Source organism: Macaca nemestrina, chromosome 17 (assembly GCF_043159975.1).
Source record: "Macaca nemestrina isolate mMacNem1 chromosome 17, mMacNem.hap1, whole genome shotgun sequence".
Classification (NCBI taxonomy): Eukaryota; Metazoa; Chordata; class Mammalia; order Primates; family Cercopithecidae; genus Macaca; species Macaca nemestrina.
In genome coordinates, this window is record NC_092141.1 from 91404430 (window position 1) to 91430210 (window position 25781).

The window sequence follows — 25781 nt, forward strand, 5'->3', positions numbered from 1 at the left end:
TGAAAATGAAATGAAATCAAACTAATAATTACTTACTTCAAAAGCAGTTTAACCCATAACGAACCCAACACCCGCTTTCTTCAAATGCGTTTATCCTTTAGATGTGGCGAGAAGCCGGCGACATCGTCATTCACTCCAAGGTGACAGGATCAGGTTTCCATGCAGGGTTTTCCGCCTGCCCCGACCGTGACCACAGCCACAGACCCTCCAGAAAATCAAGACTGGGAGAAGCTCAAGGGTGGCCCAGGCTCAGGCAATTTCCCACCCAGGATGGGGCCCACCAGCCTGACCTGGAGAGCGTCTGTGAAGCAGCCGGCCCAGCGAGGGCAGCTTTGTCCACGAACCGGAGGTGGGCCTCATCCTCCCAGATCCATGGAGTCCTTCAGAATCGTGCCTCGCTCCCGTGTCCCACGTAGGAGGCCACGGGAGGGCGCGGGGGCCTGGGGGTGCCCGTCTCATCTGCCCAGAGCCTGCAGCCCTGACCAAGGAGGGCTCCTCATACACGGGCAGAAGCTGCGGACCCAGGGAGCCTATCCCATGCCATCCTCCGCATGTGGCCCGTGGCCCCAGTAGCCCTGAGACAGCCCGTGGTGCAGGAGGGGCCCTGGGCAAACTGAGGTGCGGCCCCCAAGTCCCCAGCACCCAGGGGTCACCACGCCTCGGCTGGCCTCACGCCCGCCCATTCCCAGGGCCCAGGAACGCCGCCCCTTTCTTTATCAACACCCAGAGCAGCTCCCGGGCCATAGGTGGGGCCTCCTCCAGTCAGAGGCACCTGTGCCAGGGGCTGGGGAACATGGATCTATGCCAGACAGGCTGAGGGAGGAGGGACTGAGGCAGGAGGGGCCCAGGGAGGAGGGGCCCAGGCTCTCCCCAGGACGCTTCCAGGGCATCCAGGAGAGTCTGGCTTCGACACCACTCAGGGTGGGCGGCCGGCCCCCTCCCGGGAAGGTGCCCAAATCCCTGGACAGTCACCTCGGGGTGGCTGTGGGCAGAAACTGGGCTTGGCCTGCCCTCCCCGCCAGCCACCCCACCCGGGCTTCTCCACAGCTGGTCTATTCGGGGCTCCTGTGACCACCACTTTATTTTTATATTTTTAAGATGGAGTCTCACTCTGTCGCCCAGACTGGAGTGCAGTGGCGTGATCTCAGCTCACTGCAACCTCTGCCCCTCAGGTTCAAGCGATTCTCCTGCCTCAGTCTCCCCAGTAGCTGGGATTATAGGTGTGCGCCACCACGCCTGGCTGATTTGTTTTTGTAGTTTTTAGTAGAGATGGGGTTTTGCCATGTTGGCCAGGCTGGTCTTGAACTCCTGACCTCAAGTGATCCTCCCGCCTCGGCCTCCCACAGTGCTGAGATTACAGGTGTGAGCCACTGCGCCCAGCCTGGCCATCAGTTTAATGCCAAGGCAAAGGGGGAGGAGGAGACCTAGCCTCGGCCCAGGAGAAGGCCCACGGGAGCTGGCACAGCGACGCCAAGAGCCTCCTTGGTGAGGACACTCGGACCCAGGCCCTCAGGATGCTGGCCGCTGACAGGGCCAAGCCTAGCGTGGTGGGGCCGTGGTGCCCATGGTGATTCGTGGGCCAGGAGCATTGGGGGTACACGCAGGGCTGTGGGAATGGTTGATGCTCACCTCCACCTGAATCCAGCAGAACCCCCACCCACCTCAAAGCGCACCATTGCTGCCTCCAGAGCCGCCACTCACAACCCTTCTCCAAAGCTGCCGCGGTTCGCTGATGCCGAGACCTCGAACGGAAGCTGCTGGCCCCACGTTTGTCCCCATTTACGACTGATGCTTTAGCCAGTCTTCAATGGGCCGGGGGTTGCTCAACTTGGACGAGGCCACTCAGGTGGATGAGTCCTGTCCGTTCACAGATGGGGACTCGTGCCCCGTCCCCGTCCTGCTGGGTCCCTCTCCGAGGGAGGGGCTGGCCTCCAGCTCAGGCTCCCAGGCCTAGAGCCCAAGCACACGCGATGCTGGAGAAGCGAAAAGCTGGTTCCCTCCATTTACTCACAGATGAAAAGATTAACACATCAGCAAATCAAAATCAGAGAATTCCTAAGGCACTCTGTGCAATGAATGGGAACGGGTGGACGTGGGGGTGGCGCACGGCTGGCGTGGCTGCCTCCACACGGGCCCTCCTGAAGTTATCTTGGTCCGGCTGCCAGCTACGGGAACGCTGGGTCCTCGATGCCGTGGTCGGGGTTGCAGCTGAAGGCGATGGTGATGGCATAGCGGGTGCCCCAGTGGACCTTCTCCACCCGGTGCAGGTTCTCGGACCCCGAGGTGAAGAAGGAGACGCGGCCTGGGAGAGGAGAAGAGAGACAGGTGACCACAGGGCCACACCCACACCACGGCCTTCAGAGGGTCTGCGGTCAACCCTAAAGAGCAACCCATCAACACGACCCACCGGGCAGGCTGGAGAAATCGCCCCTCTGGGAACTGCTTCTGCAGGAAGCAGAAGGAGCTGGAGAAACAAACCCAGCAATGCTCAGGGCACCTGTGGCGGAGGAGGGGCCCCCACGGGGACAGCAGGGACTCTCTGTGGTGGGCAGGACAGAGGAAGGAGCAGAAGATGAGGCCACCACTGGCTCCAGGCACCCCAGGCCATTTGGTCTCCTCAGCTCTCATGGGCCTTCCAGGTCTGACACTTCAGGATCTTATTTCTACTCACAGGTTGAGAACAAAAACCAAGCCCTGGGGGTGTTCTAACAAAGAATCAGGAAACACAAGTCAAGATAAAACATCCAACTTGCGAACACCTCTCTGGCTCCCTTCAAGGGGTGATAGAGACGACGCCTGAACCGGCAGCTTCCACAGCAGCAACCAGGGCCCAGGGCCCCGAGAGGTGCTGGAGGCAGGGACCTGTCTCAAGAGATGCCAGGTCATCTGCCTTAATATTGGAGTGGCACTGCCTACCCCACTGTAGAGTTCTACCAGTGGTGAACGCTTTTTTTCCAAAAAAAAAAAAAAGAACTGCAGACACACTGATCTGTGTGACCTCACTCGAGCCTACAGAAGAGACAATTATATAATTTTTTTTTTTTTTTGAGACGGAGTCTCACTCTGTTGCCCAGGCTGGAGTGCAGTGACACAATCTTGGCTCACTGCAAGCTCCGCCTCCCGGGTTCACGCCATTCTCCTGCCTCAGCCTCCCGAGTAACTGGGACTACAGGCGCCGCCACCGCGCCCGGCTAGTTTTTTGTATTTTTTAGTAGAGACGGGGTTTCACTGTGTTAGCCAGGATGGTCTCGATTTCCCGACCTTGTGATCTGCCTGCCTCGGCCTCTCAAAGTGCTGGGATTACAGGCGTGAGCCACCACGCCTGGCTGACAATTATATAACTATTACCTAAATATCCCTCCATATACATAGGACTATATGTGTACAACATCAAATCACAGGTAAACACATAGATATACACAATTAGACAGATATACGATATCAAATCACAGGTAAACACATAGATATACACAATTAGACAGAGGCACATGCAGGAGACAGGTTGTTTTAATTATCCGGAAGAAGATGGTGATACGAAATGTTCGACTCAAGTATTTAGCATGCTTAAAATGACTAAGATCAAAATATGCTACAAAGTTGTGTAATTTCGAGTCCCAGGAGGCTTCAGCTGCTTCTCAAGAAAACGTCTGTCTTGTGCTCTGTGAGTTTTTCACTTTCCACAAAACTGCTGTGACTGCGACTTCTGGGGTGAGCGCAGACAGGCTGGGCTCCTGCTTACAGAGGCTGGACGTCCAAACCTTTCCCCTGTTGCAGAGATGACTCAGAACAACTGACATGAAGGCAGAGCGAGGCCAGGATGCAGTCAGGCCAAACGCCCCCAGTCCACGCCAGGGGAGACTGCGCCCAGGGCTGTGGCACACACGGCCTGAAGCCGGCTGCAGGGAATGGGCTTGGCCAGCCGCTGGCTGCAGCAGGAACTGTCCAACCTGTGGCCAGGGAGCAGCTGAGGGAGGCAGGATGGCAGGAAGTGGCCGGGCAGCTCAGGCCACCTGCCACAGGTAGTCATGGAAAGAGAGAGTCCCTCAAACTGAGCTTGCAAACCAAAGTCCTGAGCTAACCTGAGAAAGGCAAGTACAAATAACAGGAATATCAAAATAAACAAGCTGGAGATCTTAAAAGAGATAAAAGAAAGAAGTCCTGACTGTCACATGGTCCCTGGTCTCACTGAGCAGCCAGGCAGGAGGAACACCCGTGCCGAGAGGACACGCCATAGGTGAGGGCAGTGCCCTGGGGACGGGTGAGGCATCGGTGGGTGGATGGCGCTGGCACAGTTCAGAGGGCTCCCAGGCCTGTGCGAGTTTCAGCTGCATCTGGGGTCAGGGCCGTGGGCTCCACCTGAGGAGGCCCCTAACAGGGGTTCCCCCCTCCCCACACCCTCCCACCCCAGGACCTGGGCTTGTGTCACCCACAAGTTCAAGGAGCAGACGACTGTCCGCTTGGCAAATGCTCCCTGGCACTGCTGTGTCTGCACCGGGCCGGGCATGGCTGGGGCTCTGGGGCTCTGGGACTGCGAGGTCCAGCGTGATGGGCTCTGAAGCCAGCACCGCAGAGACACCCGGTGAGGTTCCCAGCCACCAGCGAGGAGGGCACTTGGTCACCGACACTTGGCTGGGGCCTCGTCTAATCTTAGATCCCGAATCCTTTTGAGAAGGGTACAGAGGTGAATGCACTCCAGAAGGGAGGGAGGGGGACCCTGACCGCTAAGGGGACACACACCAGGGAGGGAGGGGGACAGCGCCCATCAAGGGGACACACCGGGAAGGAGGGGGATGGCATCCGCCAAAGTGACGGGCACCAGAGAGGGAGGGGGACGGCGCCCATCAAGGTGACACACACCAGGGAGGGAGGGGACGGCGCCCGTCAAGGGGACACACACCAGGGAGGGAGGGGGACGGCACCTGTCAAGGTGATGGGCACCAGGGCATGGAGGGGAGCTCTGCCCCTGACTGACGGTGACCTCAGACACGTGGCCCTGTAGACACCGGCCTCCGGGGTGCTGGGACTGGCGCTGGACCTGGGAATCACTCAGCACCGGCCCGACACACAGCAGGTGCTCTGTGAACGCAGCCTCGCTCCCAGGGACATGCCCCTCACACCTGTGGTGCTTGCCTGAGCCAGGGGCCCCACGCCCAGGCCCCGCCCGTGCCTCCTACCCGCTCTCGGCTCCACCGTCTTGTTGGCGCCCTCCTCCATGAACACGAACCGCCCTCCGCCGAAGTCCTCCAGGTAGTCAGAGAGGTACAGCAGCGAGGTGTAGTCGAAGGAGCCGTAGGTCACCTGAGGGCAGAGCCGGGAGGAGGGGGCAGAACGGGCTCTCAGCATGCGGCCAGGGCAGGTGCTGCTTCTCTCTCTTATTTTTTATTTATTTATTTTTTGAGACACAGTCTCATTCCATTGCCCAGGCTGGAGTGCAGTGGCGTGATCTTGGCTCACTGCAACCTCCACCTCCTGGGTTCAAGCAATTCTCCTACCTCAGCTTCCCGAGTAGCTGGGACTACAGGCGCTCGCCACCACACCCAGCTAATTTTGTATTTTTAGTAGAGACAGGGTTTCACCTTGTTGGTCAGGCTGGTCTCGAACTCTTGACCTCAGGTGATCCACCTGCCTTGGCCTCCCAAAGTGCTGGGATTACGGGCGTGAGCCACTGCACACGGCCTCTTTTTTTTTTTTTTTTAAATAGACAGGGTCTCACTTCTTTTACAGACAGCATCACTCAGGCTATAGTGCAGTCATAGCACTGTCATCGCTTACCATAACCCTGAACTCCTGGCTTTAAACAATCCTCCTGCCCCAGCATCCTGGGTAGCCAGGACCACAGGTGCACGCCACTACACCCAGCTAATTTTTTCAACCCACCTACCTTGGCCTCCCGGGTGCTGGGATTAGAGGCATGAGCCACTAAGCTGGCTAATTTTTGTATTTTTTGTAGAGGTTGGGGGTCTCACTATAATGCCCAGGCTGGTCTCAAACTCCGGGCCCCGGGTAGTCCTCCCGCCTCAGCCTCCCGGGTGCTAGGATTACAGGCGTGAGTCACCAACATCTGTGCTTCTTATCTTCCAGAAGGTAAATTCACAACACGTGTCGGCCCCATTAACGAGGCATTCGTTCCTTTGCAACTTTAAAACCCCTCTGTGTCGTCTCCAGCCCCATGCATTCTTGCCCAGGACTTCCCGTAAGCTCAAATGTTGGAGCAGCCGTGTTCCAGCAAAGGCTGCGGGCAGCAGGCCAGCCAGCAGGGTGCACACGCTGGGCTGGTCCCCCGGTGCCGGCCTCGCTGTCCACACGCGGGAACCGGAGGCAGGGGTGGACAGGCTTTTCTCCTTTCTTCAGAAGTGGAGCAATCCCAAACTTTTTAAAACTTGTAATAAAATGCAGACCCTAAGATTTGCCAGCTTAACTGTTTCTTCACTGTTTTGAAGCACAGTTCAGTGATGTTAAGCACATTCCCGGCGCCACACAGCCACCGCACCATCCTCTCCAGAACGTCTCATCCTCCCAGGCCGAAGCTCCGTCCCCAGGAAGCACTAACTCCCCACGCCCCCCAGCCCTGCCCTCTCCATTCTGCTTTCTGTCTCTGTGAACCTGGCGACTTTAGGGTCCCCACAGAGGTGGGATCAGGCACGATCTGTCCCTCCGTGACTGGCTCACTTCACTCAGGGGTCGCAGCACTCAGCTTCGGTTCCAGAACCCAGCCCGGGCCACACCCTGGGGATGAAGGGTGCTGAGGACCACACCCTGAGGGTGAAAGGTGCAGCCGCCAGGAGACCGGCTGCAAAGGGGAGGGCGCGTCTCACCCAGCTCAGCCATCGTGAGCATGTCCAGAGCATGGAGGGAAAGAGACACTCTGGGGAGGGAAGGGGGATGGGGCTGCACCAGCGAGGAACTGGGCTCCCACTGTGCGGGCGCTGAGCTGGGCTCCCACTGTGCGGGCGCTGAGCTGGGCACACCACACACAACAGAGCCTTGTGTGCAGTGGAGACAGCCCAGGCTGGAAGGCAGACTCCGGACCCTCCCCCTGGGCAAGATGGCCTCCTCTGAGTTCTCCTGGGAAGGAGAGCAGGATGGCGCTGAGGCCCGGCCCCCAGTCCGACCTGCCAGTATCCACCTCACATAATCCGCTGCAGGGAAGCCCAGACTCAGGTGGTGCCCTGGGGAGGTGGGTCAAGCTCCCTCTCCCCGCCCCACCCAGCTGCCAGGAGGCCCCTTGGGCTCAGCTCCCGTGGGCTTTGCCCCCTCCAGGCCTCATGGCTGCCCCCTGGAGTCCCCCCTTAAAAGCTTCCCAAACACAAGTCCGTGCCAGGCTCTGATTCTAGGGAGACCAGAGTAAGACAGATGTCAAGTGAGCAAAGCCACAGGCAGACTGCACCTGCCATCTATAAGAAGGAAACCACACCAGGATCCATGATCTGACAGACACAGCTGCCTTTTGGTATGCAATCGGAAGAAACAACAATTGCCAAAACTGTTTGAAATGTGATTCTTTACAATTGACGGAATGTGGTATTCTTATGCGTTCGTTTTTATACACATACAGAAATTCAAAAAGGAGGTCTAAGATCTCAGGACTGTGGTTACCTGTAGGTGAGGGGATTACTGGTTTGCCTTTATATATATTTTACTTTTAAATCTTGTAGGATGTATCACGTATTCAAATATTCAAATTTTGACACATGATTTATTCAAAACTTAATTTAAAATAAAGTACACTGGCCAGAAGTCATAGCAAAACAGCTCTCCACAGAGCAACAAAAATCACCCCGGTTTCTAAACAGTTCTGTTTCACTGAAGTAAAATCTCTGCTAATTAGAAAAACACTAATCTTCAGACGCTACTTTGGTTTCCTGAGACAGAATTCGGTCGCGGGCCATGGAAGGAGCCAGGAGCGACAGGACCAGGGCAAATCCGCTGTCTGTGCTGGCGGAAGGCCAGTGAGTGCCGCGCAGTCGTGAAAAAGGAAGTGGTTAAAGCGATTACAGCAAAGCAGTGGTGCCGGCTGCTCCCAACACTGTAGCCCGAGAGGGAGAGAGGAGGATTGAAGGCAATCCCAGGCCTTTGGGTTCCTTCACTGTTCTTCTTCCCTTGGGTGTACCTTTTTTTTTGAGACGGAGTCTCCCTCTGCCACCCAGACAGGGGTGCTGTGGCGTGATCTCAGTTCACTGCAACCTCCGCCTCCTGGGTTCAAGCAATTCTCCTGCCTCAGCCTCCTGGGTAGCTGGGACTACAGGCACCCACCAATACGTCCGGCTAATTTTTTGTATTTTACTTAGTGGAGATGAGGTTTCACCGTGTTAGCCAGGATGGTCTCGATCTCCTGACCTCATGATCCGCCCGCTTCAGCCTCCCAAAGTGCTGGGATTACAGGCGTGAGCCACCATCCCCGGCCCTGGGTTTACCATTTTATTGCCAAGTAGCAGAGTGCCAAGATGGCAGATGCTGACTGCAGATTACAACTGCGATCTCTCTCTCTCCTGATTACAACTGAAACTGCACAGTGCGCATTTTGGGAGGCCAAGGTGGGCGGGTCATCTGAGGTCAGGAGTTCGAGACCAGCCTGGCCAACATGGTGAAAAACCATCTCTATTAAAAATACAAAAATTAGCCGGGTATGGTGGTGAGCCTGTAATCCCAGTTACTCGGGAGGCTGAGGCAGGAGAATGGCTTGAACCCGGGAGGCAGAGGTTGCAGTGAGCCGAGATCACGCCATGGCACTTCAACCTGGATGGCAGAGGGAGACTCTGTCTCAAGAAAAAAGAAAAAAGAAGAAAGAAAAAACAAAAAAGAAAAAAGAAAAAAAAGGCTGCACCTGAAGAATAATTTAGTAACAAATGTCACATGGCACAGAAAGCTGGCCGTCTATCTTACTGTCACAGCGGGCACAGCGGGGGAGCGAGAGTTTGATCTTCCCAGCCACGTGTTTTCTGGCTTTAACCTTGTATTTGAGCTTCAGCTCCATGGCTGACACGGTGCCACTCAACCACTTCCATCCAGGCTGACTGTATAAAGGGAACTCACAGCTTCTACACCATAAAAATCAACCTTAAAGAATGGTTACAATACCATTCTGTTTATTAGCTGTGCTTTACTTTTATCTTCTAAAATCTTTTATTAAGGGCCAGGTGCGGTGGCTCACACCTGTAATCCCAGCACTTTGAGAGGCTGAGGCAGGTGGATTGCTTGAGGTCAGGAGTTTGAGGCCAGCCTGGCCAACATGGTGAAACCCCGTCTCTAATAAAAATACAAAAATTAGCTGGGCGTGGTGGTACATGCCCTGTAGTCCCAGCTACTTGGGAGTCTGAGGCAGGAGAACTGCTTGAACCCAGGAGGCAGAGGTTGTAGTGAGCCAAGATCGAGCCACTGCACTCCAGCCTGGATGACAGTACGAGACTGTCTCAAAAAAAAAAGAAAGAAAGAAAAGAAAAGTCCGGGCATGGTGGCTCACACTTGTAATCCCAGCACTTCGGGAGGCCAAGGCAGGAAGATCACCTGAGGTCAGGAGTTTAAGAGCAGCCTGACCAACACAATGAAACCCCGTCTCTACTAAAAATACAAAAATTAACCGAGCGTGGTGGTGCGCACCTGTAATAATCCCAGCTACTTGGGAGGCTAAGACAGGAGAATCACTTGAACCCAGGAGGCAGAGGTTGCAGTGAGCCAAAATCGCACCATTGCACTCCAGCCTGGGCAACAAGAGCAAAACTCCATCTTAAAAAGAAAAGAAAAGAAAAGAAAAGAGAAATGGGATGGGAAATGGCTCTCGCCTATCATCCCAGCACCTTGGGAGGCCGAGGCGGGAGGATTGCTTCAGCCCATGAGGTCAAAGCCAGCCTGGACAGCATAGTGAGACCCTGTGTCTACAAAAAATTAGAAAAATGAGCCAGGCATCAGGGCACGCACCTGTGGTCCCAGCTATAGTCTTAGTCTCAGGCTGAGGCAGCAGGAGGGCTTGAGCCTGGGAGGTCAAAGTTGCAGTGAGCCATGACTGCACACCTGCACTCCAGCCTGGGTGACAGCCCTAACTCAAAAGAAATAAAAGAAATAAAGGTAGAAAGTGGTAGAAGGAAGCTCCCAGAGACAACACAGAGACCTGGGCCATGGAGAGCATGAGTGGCTGAGCAGAGGCCCATCTGCTGGAAGAGGTTGAGCGTAAGTCTGTGAATAAATAACAATGAGGTAACCACAGGCTGTGTGGGCCGGGTTCTCCACTTCTTGTCACTATCAAATGAGAAATTTTATTTCTCCAACTCCATCAGTGAGACTGAGGGTGTGCCCTGAAGCCTCAGAGAGGAAGACATCTAAATGCTTACACCCACCGGGCACGGTGACTCACACCTGTAATCCCAGCACTTTGGGGGGCCAAGGAGGGAGGATTGCCTGAGCTCAGGATTTCAAGACCAGCCTCGCTAACATGGTGTAACCCCATCTCTACTAAAAATACAAAAATTAGCCGGGTCTGGTGGGGCGTGCCTGTAATCCCAGCTACTCGGGAGGCTGAGGCAGGAGAATCCCCTGAACCCAGGAGGCCGAGGTTGCAGTGAGCCGAAATTGCGCCACTGCGCTCCAGCCTGGGCGACAGAGCAAGACTGCCTCAACCAATCAGTCCTAACACTGTGCACACAACCGGCGGCTGCCGCAAAAGGCAGCCCTGTGGTAGACCCAGGACGCAGGAGAACGGGCCTCACCTCATCCACGTGCACACTCACCCTGCCCACATGCGCGCTCACTCTGTCCACGCACACCACCCTGTCCGTGGGCACGCTCACCTTGTCCACGTGCGCGTGCCAGTACTCGTCATGCGCCGTCCGCGCCTCCGTGCTGTTTATGCGGGAGAAGAAGGTGGGCTTGGTCAGATGCAGCGAGGACGCGCTGATGCCGAAAGCCTCAGCGATGGTGAGCTGGACCTTCTGCCGCACCTCCCTGCAGAGGACATGACAGCCGTCAGCGCAGCCCCAGGCATAAGGGTCCCAACCCGTGGGCAGGGTCCCAGCCCGTGGGTCCCAACCCGTGGGCGGCAGGAAGAGGAACCAGCCCGCGCGCGCTCCAGACACGGGGCGGGGGCTCCCAAGCACACCGGGAACAGATACCGGCTCTGCCTGAGAAGGACGCAGCCCACAGCCCAGGCGCAGAACAGCCAGAGGCAGGCGCAAGACCACAGCAGCAGGACTGTGGGGAAGGAGAAGGGCACCTGTGGGATCCACGCTGGGGAGGCTGGTGTGGAGTCAGGCCCCAGATGCCAGAGCCCCCGGGCTGCATTTGCAGGGCCTGGAGCCCAGCCTTCTATTCAGCAAGGCAGAGGCTGCTGTCCCCTGACGTGGGCGTGTGGAGTGCGTGGAAGTGGAGTGGGGAGTGGGCGTGGGGCTAAATGTGGGTGGGGTGTCTGTACTGGGGACAAGGGGACTCTCACTCAGAAGACCCCATGTGCCAGGCCAGAGCGGCTCTGAAATGGATATCTGGGTGGGCATGGGCCCATGCGGGGCACGAGGGGGCACTCGTGTGTCCTGGGATGGTTGCGTGACGCTTGGCTCCTCTGTCCTCATCTCAACCTGGGCTCCTCCAGCAGAATTTTTCTTTTTTTTTTGAAATGAGGCTTGTTCTGTCACCCAGGCTGGAGTGAAGTGGTCCAATCTCGGCTCACTGCAACCTCCACCTCTGGGGTTGAAGCAGTTGTCCTGCCTCAGCCTCCCGGGAAGCTGGGATTACAGGCGCCCGCCACCACACCCAACCAATTTTTGTACTTTTAGTAGAGATGGGGTTTCACCATGTTGGCTAGGCTAGTCTCGAACTCCTGACCTCAGGTGATCCACCTGCCTCACCTCCCAAAGTGCTGGGATTACAGGCACGAGCCACCGCACCCAGCCTCATCTGGCAGAATTTTAAAAACTGGTCTGATTTTACACAGCAAAAAATAAGAGGTCCTGACCAGGATGCAGCTGCAAGATTCCAGATCTGTTTCACTGACCTGGGCGCATCCTGGCCACGCTGGGCCTGCCCCGGCTTTTGCTCCATGAGATCTCGCCTCTCTGGGCCTGGCCCTAGCCCCTGGGCCTCTCTGTGGGGCCTCCCCAGACTGGCCAGGTCCATCACACCCCTCAGCCCCAGGCCACCCTGCCTGCAAACCCCCACCCACCTCACTCCTCCTTACCGGTATAACTGGAAGTCCTCCTCTGAGAAGATGTTCTGTATTTTATCCCCAAAGTATCTGTGAAAAAAGGAGTATTCACAAAGGTCACACTTCATTAATCTGTTGTTCATCTCCTTTCAGTTCAGCCATTCCTCAAGTCCCTGAAAATCAACTCAGAGCGACTCCATTTCCACAATGATAACTGCTATAAAGAAGGAGCTGGGGCCAGGTGCGACGGCTCCCACCTGTAATCCCAGCACTTTGGGAGGCCAAGGCAGGCAGATCACCTAAGGTCAGGAATTCGAGACCATCCTGGCCAACATGGCGCAACCCCAACTCTACTAAAAATACAAAAAGTAGCTGGGCGTGGTGGTGCACACCTGTAATCCCAGCTACTCAGGAGGCTGAGATGGGAAAATCGCTTGAACCCAGGAGGCTAAGGATGCAGTGAGTCGAGATTGTGCCACTGCACTCCGGCCTAGGCGACAGAGCGAGACTCCATCTCAAAATTACAATAATAATAATAAAAACAAAGAAGGAGCCAGCCGGGAGTGGGACCTGGGGCTAATGCGTGAGGCTGACACGGATCCAGGGGGGGAGGGTCTCTTTGCTCTCTCGGGGCCTCATGGAGCATCAGAGGCCCCATCGGATTCTTGGAGCTGCTCCTGGGAGCCTCCCACCTCTGCTGCCTCTTGCTCCCATCCCTTCTGTCCCTCGGCCCACAGAAAACACCAGATTCCCCTAAAGCTTCGTGAACAAGCCCCCTGCGCACAGGCTGTAGAGAGCCCACACCTCCCGCTCCTGCGTCCCAACGAGCCACGAGGGAACTGGCCAACATCACAGCCGCTGAGGCCCTGAGGCTGCACCAAGCCAGATCCTCCCTCCCGTGTCCACGTGTCCACGTATCTACGTGTCCATGGCTAGGAGGCACGGAGCCGCTCACTTGGCTTTTAGAGCCAGCACTGAGGTCACGCTGCAGCGCTCACCTGTACAGGTTCACAAAGTGCTTCCCCACAGACAGGGCCCCTGAGTGCAGGTCCAGAATGGATGCCTGGAAAAGACGTTGTGGAGTAAAGCTTGCGGCCGCAGCAACGGCAACGGCTGTTAAAAGTCACAGATGGTAAATGCGAGTTACCAAGGTCTGTCCTGCACACACCTCAGGTTTGTTTTGTTTTTTTGTTTGTTTTGTAAAAAGGATCTTACTCTGTTGCCCAGGCTAGGGTGCAGTGGCACAATCTCAGCTCATTGCAGCCTCAATATTCCAGGCTCCAGGCCAAGCAATCCTCCCACCCTCTGCCTCCCAAGTAACTGGAACTAAAGGCACTCGCCACCACACCCGGCTAATTTTTCTTTTTTCAGTAGAGATGGGGTCTCACTATATTACCCAGGCTGGTCTCAAACTCCTGGGCTCAAGTGATCCTCCCACCACAGCCTCCCAACGTACTGGGATTACAGGTATGAGCCACTGCACCCAGCCTCAACCCAGGACCTTCTTAAAATCCTCCCAGACCAGCCAGGTGCAGCGGCTCACACCTGTAATCTCAGCACTTTGGGAGGCTGAGTCAGGTGGATTGCTTGAGGCCAGGAGTTCAAAACCAGCCTGGCTAACATGGTGAAACCCCATCTCTACTAAAAATACAAAATTAACCAGGCGTGGTGGCGGGCTGTAATCCCAGCTGTAATCCCAGCTACTTGGGAGGCTGAGGCAGGAGAATCGCTTGAATCTGGGAGGCAGAGGTTGCAGCAAGCCAAGATCGCACCATTGCACTCCAGCCTGGGCTACAAGAACGAAACTCCATCTCAAAAAAAAAAAAAAAAAAAAAAATATTCCCGGACCAAACACTTTTGTTCCCTGTGACCTAAAGAACAAAAACCAGGGCACGGGCATGGTGGCACGCGTGGGCTGTTTTCAGTCTGGCGCCACCTCTGTGCAGGTCCATGCCGGTCACAATCACGTGTCCCTGTAGGCAAGTGTTGACTTCTCTCGAGTAAACGCCTCACAGCAGTGCTCCCACCTTGGCCTCCTGGGTGGCTGGCGCCACAGCACGGACCATGCCAGGCCTGAGTCATCACTTTGTAAGGCACTGAAGTGTTTCTTGCCCGACCATCCACCTCTCAGTCCTTCCCCACATCCGCAGAGGAAGAGGCTTCCAGCCCACGTCAGTCACCCCACCTATGACCCCAGAGGAGCCCCACTGCTGCCCCTTCCTCATCGTCACGGCCACTGGTCCTGCGGCACCAACCTAGCGTGGGCCTGTTGAATGGTAACTGAACCCAACGCAGCGGCCCAGCCAGCTCTGTGCAGGACAACTTCCCATGTGAACGTGGAGGAAGTGGTGAAACACAAACCCACCCACTCGCAGATCTGTAACAGATAGCCCCCAAACTGAACCAAACCAAATTGAAATAAAACAAGGAACTCAGGCAGGGTATGGCAGCTCACGCCTGTAATCCCAACACTCTGAGGGATCAAGGCAGGTGGGTCACCTGAGGTCTGGAGTTCGAGACCAGCCTAACACGGTGAAACCTCGTCTCTACTTAAAATGCAAGAATTAGCTGGGTATCATGGCACATGCCTGTAATCCCAGCTACTCAGGAGGCTGAGGCAGGAGAATCGCTTGAACCCAGGAGTTGGAGGTTGCAGTGAGCGGAGATCGCCCCACTGCACTCCAGCCAGGGCGACAGAGCGAGACTCCGTCTCAAAAAAAAAAAAAAAAAAGGAACTTAATTTTCAGAACCCAAGAGAAAAGAGTTTGCAGAAAAAAAGTCACACAGACCATCATAGAAATATTTTGAAATTCTTGAAGAGTCTATAAATTAATTTCTTAGAAGTTTCAAAGATTCAGAAAGACTCAGGTCTATTCAGTGATTATAATTCAAAGCGATCACCAAATACACAGAGAGAAACAGATCTTCAGACAATTCCACACACCAAGCAAGAAAATAACCCTGAGGAAACCGCATGAGAATTTGCGCTAACACCAGCTGCACTGGGGACTGACTCCCAGCCACTGCCCGTCAGGAAGGTGAGGCCACGGCGGGTGGTGACTCCGTGATCCCTGTGGCTGCAGTAACACAAACCAGGGCTTTAAAACAACACGAGTTTATTCTCTCACAGTTCGGGAGCCCAGAAGTCCAAAATCGAGGTGTGGCCGGGGCCCTGCTCCCTCCCAGGGCTCCGGGGGAGGTGCTGCCTGCCTCTTCCCATAGCCCCACCACTCCCATTTCTGCCTCCGTCTTCACAGGACCTTTTCCTCCTCCCCCTCAAATCTCCCCCTGCCTCTCTCTCCTATGGGCACTTGCCATTGGATTTAGGACCCAAAATCCCGGATGATCTCATCTTGAGATCCTTAAGTTAATTACATCTGCAAAGGTCCCTTTTACAAATCAGATCATGTCCACGGGCTCCAGGTGAACACATTCTCCAAGGCCATCAGCCGACACCCTGCAGCGTCACACAGGGGACGACAGCCCCACAGGGCGTCCATGGAAGCATCCAGTTCGGAGGTTGCAGGATGCATTGCAGCGTGTCTGTCCCACGGAGGCTCTGCTGTTTCCCGGCAGCTCCCCGCGTCCAGCGCACACAGCCATCTCCTCGCTGGGCTCCCACCCCTCTCCCTTGCTGGCTCTCTGCTTCCAACCCCCTCTATTCCCCCAACGTGAACTGGAGCCAGGCAGGCTGTGACATGCCATGAAGAGATGGCCACGCACATCTAAGGACACACTCTTCCCAACGAGGGTCTGCTGCACAGGTTTCAGTCAGGTGCAGCTGCTGCAGCTGGTGCTGAGAAACACCATGGTGGGCCCCACCCACATTTGGGGGCATGCAGGGAACCCTGCACGTCTGTGCCTTCCCCTTCCCATCCAAGTGAGAGCAAAGTTAAAGGGTGAAATAAAGGGGGCAGGAACTACATTCAACTCACCCCTCCGTCAGATCCTCCCAGGGAGAGCCCCTTCTCAGCTATGCTGTAGGGAGAAAATAATTCGGAATTTAGTTACTGGAATTGTCTAGGCAAAACGTCAATCAGCACGATTAATGCAATGTTAGTGGGTCCTGCACGTTTAATGTTTATGATGTAAACAAATGTTTAGACCAAAGGACTCAACTTTCCTTTTTTTTTTTTTTTTTTTTTGTGAGACGGAGTCTTGCTCTGTCACCCAGGCTGGAGTACAGTGGCCGGATCTCAGCTCACTGCAAGCTCCGCCTCCCGGGTTTACGCCATTCTCCTGGCTCAGCCTCCCGAGTAGCTGGGACTACAGGCGCCCGCCACCTCGCCCGGCTAGTTTTTTTTTTTGTATTTTTAGTAGAGACGGGGTTTCACCGTGTTAGCCAGGATGGTCTCGATCTCCTGACCTCGTGATCCGCCCGTCTCGGCCTCCCAAAGTGCTGGGATTACAGGCTTGAGCCACCGCGCCCGGCTGTCTTGTCAATATTTGACTCAGCTTAGAAACAACTGGGCTTCAGCACTTTGGGAGGCCAAGGCGGGTAGATCACAAGGTCAGGAGTTCGAGACCAGCCTGGCCAACATAGTGAAACCCCGTCTCAACTAAAAATACAAAAATTAGCCAGTTGTGATGGCAGGTGCCTATAATCCCAGCTACTCTGGAGGCTGAGCCAGGAGAATCGCCTGAACCCGGGAGGCAGAGGTTGCAGTGAGCCAAGATCATGCCACTGCACTCCAGCCTGGACAACAAAGCAAGACTCAGTCAAGAAAGAAAGAGAGAGAGAGAGACAGAGAGAGACGGAGGGAGGGACGGAGGGAGGGACGGAGGGAGGGACGGAGGGAAGACATGAATGGCTGGGCTTAATCTCTCATCTTCAAAATTGAAAGCCACCTGGGCCAAGCTAAGGAGCCTAGGGAGCATCTAGGGGAGGGCCCGCTGCTCCCCATCTCTCCTGGGACCTCAGGCAGGTGGGGGAAGCTTTGAGATTCACCAGCTCAGGAGATAGGGGCCCTGCCCACAGTGGGAGAAAGACACATACGCGCCAGCAGTGCTGGACCAGAGAGGACCGCCCCCAGCTGCCACAGGTGCTGGGAGCTGCCTATGGACACCAAGCGGGGACACGCTGGTGCCTCAGTGAGACGCAGTAACCCCACGTGGAGCTAGGCAGCATCCTTGGGGGCAGGCTCCCTGGGGAGAATCTCAGGGCAGGGCACGTGGCCCAGGGCTGCACATGCTTAGCATCTCAACAAGTGGTTGGAAAATCAAAACTTTCTTTTAAGATCTCAGTAAGAAAAGTCCAGCACCAGCAGCCTCTGAGTGGCGTCCTGTGCTGCCACAAGTCACAGCCAGGTGGGCTGAAGGGCTCCTTGGAGGCAGTTTCAGGGCAGACACTGAGTGGTCATTGAGCAGTGTCCTGGAGGCTCTGTGGGGAGCAACGGGCACTCAGCAGCAGTCCCCAGAGGCGGCCATGACCTCTGCAGAGGAGCCCGGGCCTCCAGGTACTCTCTCAGCTACTGTTTCGCTGAGGGCCACGGTCTCCTCTTCTGAAATTGGAAAATCTGAGCTTGGCCCTTGAAAGCACATAATTCTTTTTTTTTTTTTTTTTTTTTGAGACAGAATCTCACTCTGTTACCCAGGCTGGAGTGCAATGGCACGATCTTGGCTCACTGCAAGCTCCACCTCCTGGGTTCAAGCGATTCTCCTGTCTCAGCCTCCTGAGTAGCTGGGATTACAGATGCGTGCCATCACGCCTGGCTAATTTTTTGTATTTTAGTAGAGACGGGGTTTCGCCATGAGCCCAAGCTGGTCTCAAACTCCTGAGCTCAGGCAATCCACCCACCTTGGCTTCCCCAGGTGCTAGGACTACAGGCATGAGCCACTGCACCCAGCGCGGAAATTCTTTAAAAATTATAATATAATCTTCTTTTTTTTTTTTTTTTTTTTTTTGAGAAGGAGTCTTGCTCTGTCGCCCAGGGTGGAGTGCAGTGGTGCAATCTCGGCTCACTGAAACCTCTGCATCCCAGGTTCCAGCAATTCTCCTGCCTCAACCTCCCAGGTAGCTGGGACTACAGGTGCCTGCCACCACGCCCAGCTAATTTTTTGTATTTTAGTGGAGACAGGATTTCACCGTGTTGCCCAGGCTGGTCTCGAACTCCTGAACTTAGGCAATCTGCCTGCCTCGGTCTCCCAAAGTGCTAGGATTACAGGCATGAGCCACCAAGCCCAGCAATAAAATCTTTAAAACCGCTTTATTACTAATAATGCTCTGCTTCCCGCCCTGGCCCCACTCCGCGTGTGTTTGTTTAAATCCCACCGTGCTCAGGGACGGGCGGTTACCTGCGAATCTGCTCCGCTTCCTCCCTGGTGATGACGACATCGGTGACACCTCTGCCGCATTTCCTGGGGGTGCAGCCTGGGAGGGGACAGCCAGGGTGAGATGCAGTTTCCAAGGCCACTGGCGCATGCCCTTCCAGGGGATAGGGGCCACAGCTGGCTAATACGCCCGGTCAAATGTGAATTTCAGACACACAACCGCAGCTCTCCAGAGTGCATGCGCTTTGTGCAGTGTATCTGGAGTTCATGTCTCATTGGGCGTCCTTGGCTTCCAGTGGCTCCAACTGGAGATTTAATCCAGAAGCACCTGTTGCTGCCCCAAACCTTGGGAAAACCACAGAAGCCCCAGACACGGCGTCGACAGCATTCCTGAACCATCACTGACTGCAGATCCAGACACCCACAGGCACCGTCAGAAAACCCTCCTGAGACCACCAGAGCGGAAAATCCTCCTGTGACCACCAGAGCGGAAAATCCTCCTGTGACCACCAGAGCGGAAAATCCTCCTGAGACCACCGGAGCGGAAAACCCTCCTGAGACCAGAGCGGAGCTTGTGGGTCTGGCCCCAGTCCTTCCCCAGGGCACAGCGAACTGTTCCCCACATCCCCCTGTCTCTCCCCGTACCTCGGTGACCTGCGGAGGCTGAGAGAGAAGAGGAAGAAGCAGCTCAAATGGGGGTCAGGGTGGTCGGGGGCAGGGACAGGGGCAGGGTCGTTGGGACAGGAGCAAGATGGTCGGGGCAGGAGCAGGGTTGTCGGGGCAGGGGCAGAGACAGGGTCGTTTGGGGCAGGGGCAGGGTCGTTGGGGCAGGATCAGAGTGGACAGGAAAGAGTCAGGGTCATTGGTGCAGGGGCAGGGTGGATGGGGCAGGGTGGTCAGGCAGGGTTAGGGTGTTTGGGGCAGGGTGGTCGGGGCAGGGGCAGGGTCGTTGGGACAGGGACAGGGTGGTTGAGGCAGCATCGCCCAGATGCACAAGGTACAGCAGACTGTCAGAGAGGGCCCAGCGACCCGCCCCTGTGGTTTGGTATGAAGTGCAGCTGGCTTTGTGCGCTGGGCAGGCCGCAGGCCATGCCTGACTATGAGACGGCAGCCCACAAGCACCAGGACATGGGGCCAACCGGGACTCCACAATTTGCTTTTCCTCCCTCTCCCTACGTCCTGCCTAGAAAGCCAACCCTGAGCCTGGACGTGAAGCCTCCCTCTCGGGACCATGGGAATAAAAGCCTCGCACTCAGGGCTGAGCGCCAGCATCAGGGGCTTGGACCCAGGCATCACATGGCACCGCAATGACCTTGTTCCAGGAGATAAACAAAGCTCCACTTGGTTGAATATCAGGGAAGGGGGGCTGTAGTTACATGTGGTTAAATGATCTAAAGGACATAGTCGTTTTATTTCAAAAACAGAAAGTCATTTTATGCTTTTTTATAAAATTTCCCCCACTAAACATGAGGACACAGGAAAGCGGAAAGCAAACGGCAAATGCAATGAGAGCCACACAGGCCTGTGGCACAGCCTCTGTACTAGCAACGAGAATCACTAGAGGGAAGAGAGGGTCCCCTGTGGCACAGGAGCGACTCGACAGGAAGGGGAAGGGACAGCAAACAGCAGACAACATTGTCCCATGACACATATGGCAGCCAAAGCAGAGACGCTGCTGGGTCCACACTCAGTGGAGATTCTGATGCCCCTTTCCATAACTGGTGGGTGAAGGGGACAGAAACTGGTGATGAGAATTTGTGCACATGAGCGTGGGTCAGGAGAAATACCCATAAAGTTGTAAAAAATGACCAAAAATCCCATGCATTTAGAAATTTTTTAAATTTCCAAGTAACTCATGAGTTAAAAAACAATAATAATGAAAATTAGAGGCCGGGGTAGTGGCTCATACCTGTAACCCCAGCGCCTTGGGAGGCCAAGGCGGGTGGATCACCTGAGGTCAGGAGTTCGAGATCTGCCTGGGAAACATGGGTGAAATCCCGTCTCTACTAAAGTTACAAAAATTAGCCAGACATGGTGGCAGGCGCCTGTAGCCCCAGCTACTCAGGGGGCTGAGGCAGGAGAATCACTTGAACCCAAGAGGCTTGGCGGAGGTTGCAGTGAGACAGATCACGCCACTGCACTCCAGCCTGGGCAACAGAGTGAGTAACACTCTGTCCACAAAAAAAAAAAAGAAAAAAGAAAGAAAAAGAAAATACATCAAACCATTTGTTTTATTGTAAAATACATACAACATAGAATTTACCATTTTAACTAAGCTTTTTAAAAAGTGTGCAGTGTGGTGGCATCAGGCACAATTGCATCGGGCAGCCATCACTAGCACCACCTCCAGAACTTTTCCACCTCCCCCAGGTGAAATCCCAAACCCATTAAACATGGACTTCCCATCCCCCCTCCCTCATTCCAACTTTTTTCTTTTTTGGCAGGGGTCAGGATCTCGCTCTGTCACCCAGGATGGAGTGCAGTGGTGCACTCTAGGTTCACTGCAGCCCCGACCTCTCGACCTCCCAACCTCCTGGGTTCAAGTGATTCTCCCACCTCTGCCTCTTGAGCTGGGGGTACAGGCGTGCACCACCGCACCTGGCTCATTTTTTATTTTGTAGAGATGGGGTCTCACTGTGTTTCCCAGTCTGGTCTTGAACTCCTGGCCTCAAGCGATCCTCCTGCCTGGGCTTCCCAAAGTGCTGGGATTGAGGATGAGCCACTGCTCCAGGCCATTCCAACCATTTTTAATGTCGATAAATTATTAATGATCGCAAGAAAAAATTCTGCTTGGTGCTGGCATTCAAAAAAGAGTTTTGCAAAGCTGGGATGTTAGAGAACTGCTAAGAAAGAGAGAGCACCCACAACAACCCGCAACAGAAACACTTTCATTTTCCTGACCCCGAGGCGGTCCCGTCCCTCCCTGCGGCGCAGCTGGGACCACGTTCACGTGCGTCACAACAGCGCCCCTTTGTGGAAGAACTTGGCAATCTTTTCTTGGTTCAAGTGCAAAGCATTGAATTGAATTTTTTAAAACCTGAATTCTGCCTCAAAAACCCAGTCGCGCATCTTGGATTTTTAAAACTAAGATTTTTTAAACATCCAGATAGCATGGAATGCTCAAGAAAACAGAAGTGACAGGAGGCCTACAGGCAGCGGGGTCTGCACTGGCCGGCCCGGTCAGCCCAGCTCCGGGGCCGTCCGCTCTCCAGGGTGCTGAACCCCCGGCCCTGCTAACCGCAGCGCTGCTCCAGGCTCTGGGCTGCCCTGGAACCACCACCACCCCCATATCAGGCCCAGGCAGAACGGGAGCGGGGGAGACGAGCTGGGGCACAGGACAGCAGAAGGGCTGCCGGTCGTTCCTTGTTACATTTTCCCCAACATTCTCCGACTGTACCACATTCTCCAGTCAAAAAATCTTTCTGGTTTTGACTTTCTCATCCCTATCTTTCTAAGGCAAACCATCTCCTCCGCTGGACCGCACAGCTTACTAAAACGCTGACCGTGGCCGGGCAGTGATGGGCAGGGCCCGAAACACCTGCACTCCCAGCCAGGTGTGGACTAGCCAGCCTGCAGGAGGGGAGAGGCCATCTGCTACCCCCAAGCATACCACATCCAACCCAATTCCCACCCCTTCGTCTCAGCCAATGTCCCTTAACCACATTGAGTCTCATTTTAACGCGTTGCTTTCCTGAACTACCGCAGAGCCTGTGGCACTGTACCTTCAAACCTGCGGTGACTGTCGTAGTCCTCAGAGCAGGGCACCTCGATGAATCTCCCCGCCACCACCTCGCCACGGCGGGCCAGGACCTCTGTGACCCCGTCTTCGGCCCCTAAGTTGCTCCAGAGCAGGAGTGTGGTGAGCACAAGGCCGGCCCCCAGGCCCGCAGTCCTTAGCCACGGCCTCTGCCACAGCCTCTGCACCTCCCGCGGGGATCGGTCCTTCTTGGTGCTGAGAACAGAAAACAGGCCACGTCACCCAAACGCGGAATGAGCCAGAGAAAACGCTCCCCAATCATCAAAGTGCATGTGCCATGACCCGGCCTTCACTCACACCTCACCCCCGAAACGAGGGCTTCCTGCCTGGGGCCAGCGCTGTCCACTCAGGAGACACGGACTTTTCCCTCCCTTTCCCTTCAGGGGTCTCCAATACACACTAGCTGCCTCCTGAGCCAGGGAGTTTGAGAAACACTGCGATAGAGACCCATGGGTTTTAAGCAGAAGAAAAAAAAAAAAAAAAAAGGCCAGACATGCTCCTTATAAAGGCCACTTGAGGCAGGCGCAGTGGCTCATGCCTGTAATCCCAGCACTTTGGGAGGCCGAGGCGGGCAGATCACCTGAGGTCAGGAGTTCGAGACCAGCCTGACCAACATGGTGAAACCCTGTCTCTACTAAATACAAAAAAAAAAAAAAATTAACCCGGCGTGGTGGAACATGCCTGTAGTCCCAGCTACTCGGGAGGCTGAGGCAGGAGAATCATTTGAACCCGGGAGGCGGAGGTTGCAGCGACCCAAGATTGTGCCATTGCACTCCAGCCTGGGCAATGAGAGCAAAACTCCATCTAAATAAATAAATAAATAAATGTCACTTTAATGTGAGATGTTTCACAACAAAATAAGGATGTTTAAAAGGGTTTGCTTAGCAAAATGGGACAGGATGGGGTGCCCTGTGGTGTAGCTGTTCTAGGACAGGCTGGCAGTGATGGGGGCCTCCATGCAGGGGTGAACCCTAAGGACGGGGGCCGCTGGAGGAAGGCTGTTTCCAGAGTGGGGCAGAGGTGAGCCCCCTACAGCTCAGGTATTCCATCAGGGCCGCACTCACTCCCCTCCTGTAAGATAAGCTTCATGTCTGCTCCAAGGAGCAGGTGTTGGGTCTGTCCCACCGCTGAGAAGAGAAGGGCTTTGGACACATGTATTTCCAAAACTTGAATAAAGGCTCATTTAAGGTATATTAGGACAATATTTCTTTTATTTATTTATTTTTATTTATTTATTTTTTTGAGACAGAGTTTCACTCTTGTTGCCCAGGCTGGAGTGCAATGGCACCATCTCGGCTCACTGCAACCTCCGCCTCCCAGGCTCGAGCAATTCTCCTGCCTCAGCCTCCTAAGTAGCTGGGATTACAGGTGTGCACCACCACGCACAGCTATTTTTTTGTATTTTTAGTAGTAGAGACGGGGTTTCACCATGTTTGTCAGGCTGGTCTCGAACTCCTGACCTCAAGTATGACCGCCTCAGCCTCCCAAGGTGCTGCAATTACAGGCAAGAGCCACCACGCCCAGCCTCAAAAGTCTATATTTCTATATTAACCATTCAGTGCTGACAAAAACTGTTACTCAGTATTTCAGAAAATGTACAAGTGAACTGGAAAATTTTTAAATGTATTAAATAACTTCTCATATTATTATTGAATAAAATAGGTAGGTGTATGTTTATACTTGAAATATTCTTTTGGAGAGATTTGGTTTTTGGGAAAAGGTAGAATACTTATAAACCATCGCTAGGTCATTCATTTATGCTTAATAAAATTATAGCTGCATGCTAGTCCGATGGTAGTGGGTTCCCAGAACTTAATAACCTTAGTGTCACTAACGTTGGTATACAACCTCCCACTGCTAAATTTGACTGGCTTTAAAACAAATTATAGCTGTGGCCAGGTGCGGTGGCTCACGCCTGTAATCCCAGCACTTTGGGAGGCTGAGGTGGATTGCTTGAGGTTGGGAGTTTGAGATCAGCCTGGCCAACATGGTGAAACCCCGTCTCTACTAAAAATACAAAAATTAGCCGGGTGTGGTGGCGGGCGCCTGAAATCCCAGCTACTTGGGAGGCTGAGGCAGGAGAATCTCTTGAATCCGGGAGGTGGAGGTTGCAGTGAGCCGAGATTGTGCCACTGCACTCCAGCCTGGGCAACAGAGCCAGACTCTGTCTCAGAAAAAAAGAAAAAGAAAAAGAAAAAAAATTATAGCTGTGAACTAGCATAAGGCATTTAATATTAAGGAAGGAGACCACTACTACTACTGCTGCCCTCCTCCCCCCACCTTGCCTAGTTCACAAATTAGGAGGAAAGAGAGAAAGAAACAAAAGTAAGAGAAATAGCCAGACAACCTTGGCACCACCACTCGGTCCTAGGAGTTAAACAAAGTAATAATAATAACATCAACCCCTGGCCTAAACTACTTGTGTTATCTGTAAATTCCAGACACTGTAAGAAAAAAGCATAGTAAAACTTTTTGTTCTGTTAGCTGATGCATGTAGCCCCCAGTCACGTTTCCCACGCTTGCTCAATTTATCACGACCCTTTCACGTGGACCTCTTAAAGTTGTAAGCCTTTTAAAAGGCCAAGTATTTCTTTTTTGGGGAGCTCGGCTCTTAAGACGCGAGTCTGCCGACGCTCCCGGCCGAATAAAAAACCTCTTCCTTCTTTAATCCGGGGTCTGAGGAGTTTTGTCTGCGGCTCGTCCTGCTACAATATCCTATCTAGTAGACTCCAAAAGCAGCTGAGATGAAGGGGGGATAAAAATCTCAAGAACAAACTATGAGGTTTAAGAGTCATTGTAGCTATCCAAACCTGAGGTGTCCTCCTGATTTTCCTTAACTGACGGCTTCAGTGTGCAACTCCTCAATAGAGGGGAATTGGGCACTCTCGAAAATAGCAAAATATTAATATCAAGCAAGCGAGAAGCTGTATTCTGCACGCTAGAAGATCCTTCACTAATACCTGCAAACCAATGATCACCTGTAACATTTTAAAATCCTAAAACTAAGCATTCTTCCATGGCACCCGATCCTCTAGAATTCCACGGGGAAAGCAATCTTCGTGGTTTAAAAGTGAAGGCGGAGGCACGCTCCCGGCTCAGGCGGACTTTCCAGGCTGCTGGGTGGGTTACTCCACGCGACAGCGACAGCCAAACGGCAGGTTCCCGGAGCAGCAGCAGCAGCTCATCAGGATGGAAGCAAAGCCCCCTTCTCTTTCTCATGCCCCTCTGGGGTCGGTGGGCCTCCACTGTCGGCCACCGCGGCTTCCACCCGCACCTGCCCCGCTCCCAGCATGGGATGCGGTAGGCCCGGCCCCTCCGCGGCAGACCACGCCCCGCCTGCCCCACCCCACCCCCCGCGTCGGGCCAGGCCCCGCCCCGTCAGACCCCGTCCCGCCCACTCCACGGCCCAGTCAGCCGCCGCAGGGCGCGCCCTTCCCCTCCTCGCCGCTACCTGCTCCGGTTCCGGCGCTCGGCCGCTCCGTTGCTCTCGGGCGCCTTGGTTGCGGCCCTCCGCTGAGGCGCCATCGGGCCAGGCCGCCGCAGAGCCGAGCCGGACGCGGGCGCCAGGCCCGGGGACGAACGCCGTGACAGGGAGCGCGAGGCGGGCGCGGCGCAGGGACGCGGGAG

At 54.6% G+C, this 25781-nt stretch overlaps 1 protein-coding gene across 2 annotated transcripts; it reads right to left on the minus strand.

Moving 5' to 3' along the window:
• Positions 1-25738, minus strand: LOC105469344 (2-oxoglutarate and iron dependent oxygenase domain containing 3). Of its 2 annotated transcripts, none has more exons than XM_071081886.1 (9): positions 25606-25738; positions 22120-22349; positions 18422-18497; positions 16063-16105; positions 13126-13190; positions 12161-12217; positions 10782-10935; positions 5175-5298; positions 1-2302 (listed from the first exon to the last, which is right to left on the minus strand). In XM_071081886.1, the coding sequence occupies exons 1-9, from the start codon at positions 25677-25679 to the stop codon at positions 2166-2168; spliced, it is 960 nt and encodes a 319-aa protein (XP_070937987.1). In that variant the 5' UTR covers positions 25680-25738; the 3' UTR covers positions 1-2165. The 2 variants fall into 2 exon arrangements, with proteins under 2 accessions (XP_070937987.1, XP_070937988.1); XM_071081887.1 differs by lacking the exon at positions 25606-25738 and adding an exon at positions 25133-25319.
• Between the last annotated feature and the right edge of the window lie 43 nt (positions 25739-25781).